The 8,342-nt window shown below is 38.3% G+C and overlaps 1 protein-coding gene and 1 long non-coding RNA gene across 2 annotated transcripts; one reads left to right on the forward strand and one right to left on the reverse strand.

The window, feature by feature from the left end:
• Positions 1–21: 21 nt before the first annotated feature.
• LOC110274429 (uncharacterized) lies at positions 22–4,284 on the reverse strand. Its single transcript, XR_002366395.2, has 2 exons — positions 4,243–4,284; positions 22–345 (listed from the first exon to the last, which is right to left on the reverse strand). It is a non-coding gene; the product is annotated as an uncharacterized LOC110274429 (long non-coding RNA).
• A 692-nt stretch (positions 4,285–4,976) lies between these two features.
• Positions 4,977–7,111, forward strand: LOC107460184 (uncharacterized). Its single transcript, XM_016078523.3, has 4 exons — positions 4,977–5,335; positions 5,442–5,609; positions 5,722–5,792; positions 6,659–7,111. The coding sequence occupies exons 1-4, from the start codon at positions 5,078–5,080 to the stop codon at positions 6,963–6,965; spliced, it is 804 nt and encodes a 267-aa protein (XP_015934009.1). The 5' UTR covers positions 4,977–5,077; the 3' UTR covers positions 6,966–7,111.
• Positions 7,112–8,342: the final 1,231 nt, after the last annotated feature.

Here is an 8,342-nt window from a genome sequence, read left to right on the forward strand (position 1 = left end):
TCAAGTAACGAGTTATCTTGCTTACTAAGAAAGCTATAACTGTTAAATATAAAGTAACCAAAACCAGGAACAGAGGGTTAAAGATACAAAATAACAAGCTCCTAACTCAGCCCGCGAAGTCAAGACTGGCCAGAGAATATACACACACATATATATACATATCCAAAACCCAAATGTACATAAACAAAATCCTGTCTCTCCATAAACCTCTAAGAGGATCAAAAGAATAAGTTATGCGGAGAGAAAGCTAAGTACATATTTATACATCATTGTACAACAAAATAACCCAGAAACCACTTCGCTTCAGAAGTCTAGACGCCGAACGAGATGCCTTTCGACCTGCATCTGAAAAACAACAACATAGTATGGGGTGAGAACCAGAGGTTCTCAGTATGGTAAAGGTGCCACACACATAATATATAAGGTCCTGAGAATGCCAGAGACAATCCTAGAACGCCGACACTCAGATCAGAGAGCTTAAAGTATTAAACAGAAGCCATAAAAGGTGGTTTTCTAAGAGTATCTAAGCTTAACTTAATTTAATATTAAATCTAAGTCCCACACTACCATTCCTCCATACCTCCATCTCCGTCAGCATATCATAGACAAATAAACAGATAAAGGCAAGTACAAGAAGGTTACAAATACTGCAGGTAACAAATATACATTTAACATGGCAAGTACACTTAGGCACACCCAGTTAATGCACAAACAAGTTGTTCAAGTAGTATGCATATGATGCATGCTGTCCTATGGCTGATGAGGCTCATATGTCGGTTATCCAGCCAACCCGACAAGTCCGAAAACCTTAGACTATCCCTCGACGTGCATCCCCAAGAGTCTATGCATAGCTTTTTTTCAAATAATCAATATTGCTCAATGGGGGTTAACATTCTCGGGAATTTATAAGTGCCCGGTCATCCTTACGTCATAGGGTCAACAGAGTATCGAATTTTCAACCTGGTACTTGTGGTGGCAAGCCATGGTACTTTACCCAGAGAATCTTGTATCTCAGATCATTTAATCATTTGAGCCAAGTATCACACATGATCAATCATTTAATTATCAAGCCAAGTATCATACATGATCATCTGTAATATTTCATAATCAATTCATCAATTTTCAGCTTTTCTTCACTTCCAAGTTATCCCCACTTCCTAACTTCAAATGATTATCAGGTTTAATACTATTATTAATGACTAAAGGAATGAAAATAAAGGTTTAGAAGTTTGAAATACAGTTAAAATTGCTGAGAACCATGTTTGCTGAAATAGGGGTCACACGTACACGTGGCTCACGCGTGTGCGTGGAAGTGTAAAAATGTAGCTCGTGCACGCATCCCCTTGTCATGCGTACGCGTAAGTGAGTATATCATGTCATGCGTACGTGTGGGCCATGCGTACGCGTGGACATGCCTGCTGGTCCATCACGCGTACGCGTAGAGTTCCTTGCATTTGCGCAGCCGAAATTTCGTCCCACGCATATGCGTGGACGTACGTTTCTTAAAAAAAATTGGCAAATCAACTAGAAAGCTGCAAATCCATGGTAAGTTTAGCTGCAAAATTACACATTCTACATCCAAACTTCCGACGGGCATAACTCAATCATTTTAAATCGTTTTTCTTTCGTTCTTCGAACGGCATAAACTTCACAAATCCAATTTTTATTTAAAACAAGTTAAAATCAATCTGGGGTTTCAGAAGTCAAGTTATAGCCTGTCAAAATTTGGCCCAAAACCAAAATTTTTGCAATTCTCTTCTATACCTCATTTTCAATTCAAAAGTTTCATTTTAAACATTTTCAAACCTACCAATTCAACACTACATATCCTTCCTCATTACCATGACAATGACCACAATAATCATATTTCAAATCATCCACAAATTCACCAAATCACTACTAATTCATCAAGCATCATCAACTATAAATTTACATTCTCAAATCTATAATCAACAAGCTATTCAATTCAATTATTTGAGAAGTTGGAAACTAGTGATGGTTATGATGAGCTGAGGGCTTGGAAATGAATAATGTGGAAATTATTGGATTATATGGGAGTGTGCGGAGCCTATATCTCCGGCGTGGCAGATTTTTCTACTGCATGACTAGTTGTTGTTGAGAGTGTGGGAGGTCTATATCCCTGGCGTGGTAGATTGTTCTGCTGCATGATTTGTTGTGGTTGTTTCCTTCTCTGCTGCATGAAGTGTGCGGGGCCTATATCCCTGGCGTAGTAGACTCTCTACTGCATGAGTGTGCAGGGCACTATATCTCTGGCATAGCAGATTCGCTGCTGCATGAGTGTGCAGGGCATTATATCTCTGGCGTGGCAGAAAAGGCTACATCTGGAAGGATGTGTCGGGTTGGCATTTACAGACCGACTAGTGATATCACGAGCCAATAGGACAGGCATTCATCATATACATTTCTTATGTGCTTGTTTGCTTTGATTACTTGAGTTTGCCTAGTTATATGATATGCCTACTTGCTTCTTGAATTACTTGTTATATATGATTACTACCTGTGTATTACTTGCTTGCATTATTTGTGATTGTCTGGTGCTGAGGAGGTTAGGTAGGCGGTGGCGATGGGATTGTACGGAGGTTAGGTTGGCGAAGGCTGTGGATACAACGGTGTGATTAGTATTAGTTAGAATTCCCCTAAGTTTAGATAACCCTGCTTATGGTTTAATTTATTTATTTATTTATTTTATTCTAAGCTTGAATATCCATATTCGATGTGAAGTTATAGGATTGCCTTCGGCGTCTCGGAGTCTTACATCTTACATATTGGGCACTATTACCATACTGAGAACCTCCGGTTCTCATACCATATGTTGTTGATTTTCAGATACAGGTCGTAATTCACCTCGGTGAAATTGCGGACATGGTGACAGAGCGGAGTATGGTTTATTCTTGGTTTATTTTTGTTTTATTTTGTTGTAGTACTATCTCTCACCCTTTTTGTTTTAGACTTTATGGCCTTAGAGGCTTACTTGAGAAATAAGTTGTATAAGATGTTTTAACTCAAAGACTCTGTATTTTTCTATTGTAACCAGTTGGCCTAAGCTCCGCGGGTTACGACTAGAGTTCTTTTGTTTATTACACTTATGTATATCTATCTTGACTATTATTATATTAAGTCTCATGTTGTACCCTGTGCCTTTACATTTTAGTTATCGTGTGTGGATGTCTCACGCTTGTAAATCTGCTTTATGCGATTTTGAACTTTATTCCTTCATCGGGCTTCTAGTATTATTATCTCCTTCTATATTTATTGATGTATGAGCTTTAGAACTGTCGTGACGTCTTGTTATCCTTCGCTTTACGGCTAGAGGTAAGGTTTAAGGTAACAGGATGTTACACACTACTCTCTTATTCACCAACTTTACCCAATAGGCCAATACTTCTTTTCGTGGCTTCAGGCCTTCTATCAAACAAAAGAAGTTTGTTATTATCTGAGAGATAGAAGCCCACTTAGTCATTCTTTTAAAAACTTAGGTCGGCTATGCACATTAGCTACGTAACCGTGTCTTGGCTTTGGCTTCACAGCCTCCAAACATTAGCTGCACTCTATGTATCTATGCGTAATCGACAAAGCATTCTCTCAATATAAGAGAATTGCAGGTTACGATCTTTCCAACACTAAATAAAACTATAGAACATCCTAATATTCTTAAAGAAATCACATCCATTCATATTATTTTAATTTACATCTCAAGAACTACATAATTGAAATTTCAAACATAAAAGTTTTCTTAATTTATTATCTAATAAAACTTAATTAACATCTCGTAGTCTTTACCTATTTAAAACTCAGAAAATGAAAACTTCCATCAATCATCTTTTGATTTGGGTATGATCCATATGAGTTTTAATTAAGTTAAACTTAATTATAATAGTAGTGTTAGAGAATCAGAATCAATATCTTTTGTGATGTGTAGTTATTAATTATCTATCATTAATATTTTTAATAATATAAAATTATATTTAATAGTGTAAAATTATATACTCTTTTTTAATGGTTAAATACTAACTAAATTTTAATAAAAATGCTAACTCTAAAACTTTGAAAGTTAGTCCGACTAAACTGACTACCGTTACTAGTACATGAACATTAAAAAAAAAGGCAAAAAAAAAAAAATTATGGATAGAGTGAGGACCGATTGAGGAATAAGTAACATTTGTGTATACAATACAATACAATAATTACTATATAATTAAAGTAACATATTTAAGATATTACCAATTAGTAGGATCTCCAAACCAGTGGCGACCACATAGACCTTCGCCCCATGGCTCGAGCAAGGGACGAGACAGGGGCCGGAAGGACGAGGCGCGAGCCATGCTTAGATATGGAACGTGCAACGAGTATTAAGAGAAGTGGAAGAAACAAGAGGAGAAAGTTGAGGTTGATGGTGGCTGTTTGCATGGTTGTCCTCAATTTAATGTAAGAAGGGAGTAATAGCAAAAACATCACAATGCCAACTATGGCTACTAGTTGAAATGGAGGCGCCGATATGGATGACAATGTGTTCATTGTCCACCCTTGCTTCCATGCTGGACCCCTTCTCTCCTTCAATGGCCACACCATTTTTTCTCTTAACTCCTAAGTCTCTCTAGTTGGAATTTATAATGCAGGCAAAAGAGAAAAGAAAAAAGGTTGTCTTTGTGTGTCACTCTCTGATTTATGTTGGCTTTAGAATAGATTCCGAGATGGTACTGACTCGATCAGATTCTTGATTCTATCTCCACTTCAAACCCGAACCATCTCTTTTATTTTTTAACTTTTTTTTCTCCTTTGAGCTTTTATGCCCAATTGCCCACCGAGTTATATCATTCGCCACCCAGGATTGATACCAAACAACTTGTACCCGTCTATTTTAGAAGAAGAATAATATGCACTCTTTGTTGAAGGGTGATGGGTCAAATTGAAGGCCTTGTTGGGGGCCCAATTATATTCAGTAATAATAAGTCAAAGTCAAACAAATTCAAAACGCAAAGTTTTGGAGCTCGAAACCCCAACTCTGCTGAGATTGCTCAAGGGAAAGTGTGGCGCTGCTGCCACCTTCACCGGAAGAATGCCGTCTGAAGAATCGAAGCAGGTAAAGAAAGAGGACGCCAACCACAGCAACAATAAGAGTTCTTCGTCTTCCAAAAAAGCCACAACCTCCAAGCTTCAAAATGTGAAGAAAGAAGATTCTGACAATGATTCTTCTTTCAAACCCCTCAAGCCCAAGCCTTCCGCTGCTGTGTCTCGCTCCAAACCCAAGAAGGAAGAGTACTCCGACGACGACGACGACGTGCCCATTGCCAAAAGAGCTTCCAACAATTCCAAGGTTTCTCAATATTGAAGCTTTCTTCCTACAATTTATGTGGCCATTTTTGCTTCTTTTATTTTTTTTTTTACTCTCTTAAAATGTGTACTGTTTTTTGGGGATGAAGGAAGTAGTGAAGAAAAGGAAGAAGGTCAAGGAGGAAGAAACTAAGAAGACAAAGAAGAAAGGGGAAGATGCTGCTGCTTCTTCTGCTTCACAGCAGCAACAGGAGAAGAAGAAGAGAGCGAAAAAGGTGTATGATTTACCTGGCCAGAAACGAGATCCACCTGAGGAGGTAGATATACAATTATATACATTATACATGTATGCTTTATTCTCCTATTCCTTATAGCTTTTCCAGTTTTGTATAATCAGTGTGTTGTGTTTGTTTCCTTGTGACATTTCAGAAAGATCCTCTCAGGATTTTCTATGAGAGTTTATATGAGCAAGTTCCGACAAGCGAAATGTCACAAGTCTGGTGAGTTTTTCTTTCCTTACCATGATTTGTCAAGGGTGGGAGACACATTACTGTTTATATGCAACTTTGAGACACTACTGATAGTGTAGTTTTGCCTTTAAGCAACAGATCGGTATAGAGTTGAAAAGGAAATTGACGAATCAACTGTGTCTGTGTCTGTGTATGCAAGAAATACATAGAATGCTTCTAATTTAAAATTTTTTGTCACAATCTATATTTGGAATATATAGCAATGTCTCAAACTACTGAAATTTCAAGTTCATTTAGGGCCTCATTTGCCTGAATTCCTATAAAATTGCAGCATCATCAAGTGATACGAAATTAGGCTAGTTACGAGACCCTTGCCAACCAACTGGAGTTTGTATTAGTAGCATCATGCTCTTTAATATTGTTATAATTTATGTTTTATACGAAATATAAATTTCAGTTACATTGAGAATCCATTTTAAAAGGTAGAGGTAGGCTTTCCCTGTCTTTCTCCCTCCAATATTGTGCTTGAGTAATCATGCATCCTTCATAAAGGGTCATTGTGATGAACTAACTTTCAATACTGACCTTAAAGCAAAGTATCTTAAGGTTGTCTTAGTAGTGTTCCAGGTCAGGTTGAATCGTGTCAAATTTTGGAGGATGTGTATGTTTAATTTTAACTAACCTTATAAACATGCACTGCCTCTTTAATTTGTGAACCCAGAACCAGTAATTGGTTGTAGGATGTCTGCTAATGCATCTGCAAATTGGCATTTGTGTATCTGGTTTTTCTTTTGCTATTGCCTGCTAGAGATTAATAATGTTGAAGAGTTTGGTGTTGCATTTTAATCTGGAATCTTGGATTCGAATTGTTTATTTCTTATTGAATATAACTGCAGGTTGATGGAGTCAGGCTTACTTCCTAAAGAGGTGGCAATGAAAATATTTGAAAAGAAGCAAAAGAAAGCTCTGCAGCCGAAGCTCACTTCTCCGGTTAAAGCTGTAGCATCAGCAAAGGGAAGCACACGATCCGTCACGGTCAAGAAGAAAAGCCCAACCTCCCCTGTACCTTCTGCTAAGAAGAAGACCCCAAACTCCACAAGGAAGCAGTCCAAGAAGCGGAAAGCGGAGGATGCAAGCTCTGAGGATGACTCTGACGATGACTATATTTTGTCTTCTAAGGCTAAGAAATTGAAAACAAATTAATTGTGCTCTAGTTGAATTTTATCCAATTCTTACTTAGTTGTACCACCATTGATTAGGTTAATCTCAGACTTGTAAGGTATTCGAGTGGATGATGTTATATATGACTTCGTAGAAGCATTCATATGTGAAGGATTTCTTAACTGTCAATTGCCAAATTGATAGTTTTATATAGCCTTTCCCTTATTGGAAGGGTTTCTAGTAACTTATTATTAGTCTATACGGTCAATTGCCAAAACTATCTTTGGTTGTTCATCAAATACATGATTTGATGATTACTTGAAAGTTTGACTAGAACGCGAACCAATTGATTATGAGCTAATTTTGATATTTTTTAATTTTATTTTAGAGTGAAATCTCACTCCATTCCTAACAATTTTGATGGAAAGAGTAGTATTTTGATTTGTCCGTGCCTTTTATATCTTTGATGATGTCGTCGCGTTTGGTGTTGAATTGAGTGTAGGATTCATATCGCGGAGTTGGTTTGAAGTTCTTCTTGTGTTCTCGTGTTTTATCGTCGTCTCTGTAGTGTGGTTTCTCTGTTTTCCGAGCTTGTCGGAGTTTCCCGATGTCGATCTGACCTTTAGCCTTTTCACAGAACTCGGCCATAGTTTTAGGTTTGGCTATAGCAATGGTTTCCTGGAATTTCCCTGGTCGGACTCCGCTTTTTATTGCATGCAGTTCCGCCTCGGGGTGGAGATCGGGTATACTCATGGCTATCTTTGTGAAGCGCATCATGTAGTCCCTAACGCTTTCGTGCTAGCCTTGCTTGACTGCATTTAGGTAATCGGAGTCTTGTAGGTAGATGGCTGATCTAGCAAAGTGCTCCTCAAAGGGCTTTGATAGGTCTCGAAAGCGAGAGATAGAACCTGTAGGCAAAGAACAAAACCAATCAACTGCAGGACCGTCTAAGTTAGATGGAAAGCAACGACATAAAACTTTATCAGATGCACCATTTACTATCATTATGGAGGTGAACTTTTTTATGCATTTCTTCGGATCACCTAACCCATCATAGGGAATTAGGGTGTTCGGCAGAGTGAACCTCCTGGGTAACACGAAATTCATCACCTCGGCCGTAAATGGTCCAGGGGAGCTTTCTTGATTGTCGTCCTCATCGTTTGGCCGAACTTCCTCATTATGCTCGGGTTGCTCCTCTTCGTGTCGAGCAGTTTCAGAGACGTGTGTCGAACCTGACTGATGCTCGACTTCTTCTGTCCTTTCTTGCCGATCGTTGTTGTTTTCGATTCGGGTGTTATTCAAGTTAGCAATTTGATTTGGCATTCTTTGGTTCTCTTCGGCCATGCGTTGGTTGGCTTGCCGTAACTCGGTCACCATTTGAAGGAGTTCGGATGGTGTGGGTGGAAATTGTTCAGCCAT

Source organism: Arachis duranensis, chromosome 8 (assembly GCF_000817695.3).
Source record: "Arachis duranensis cultivar V14167 chromosome 8, aradu.V14167.gnm2.J7QH, whole genome shotgun sequence".
NCBI classification, from domain to species: domain Eukaryota; kingdom Viridiplantae; phylum Streptophyta; class Magnoliopsida; order Fabales; family Fabaceae; genus Arachis; species Arachis duranensis.

Excerpts from the sequence above, each read along its gene's own strand:
- LOC107460184 (XM_016078523.3), top strand. The coding sequence starts at position 5,078 with ATGCCGTCTGAAGAATCGAAGCAGGTAAAGAAAGAGGACGCCAACCAC. Across the intron at positions 5,336-5,441 it reads GAGCTTCCAACAATTCCAAG|GAAGTAGTGAAGAAAAGGAA; the intron begins GTTTCTCAATAT and ends TTGGGGATGAAG. Across the intron at positions 5,793-6,658 it reads AGCGAAATGTCACAAGTCTG|GTTGATGGAGTCAGGCTTAC; the intron begins GTGAGTTTTTCT and ends ATATAACTGCAG.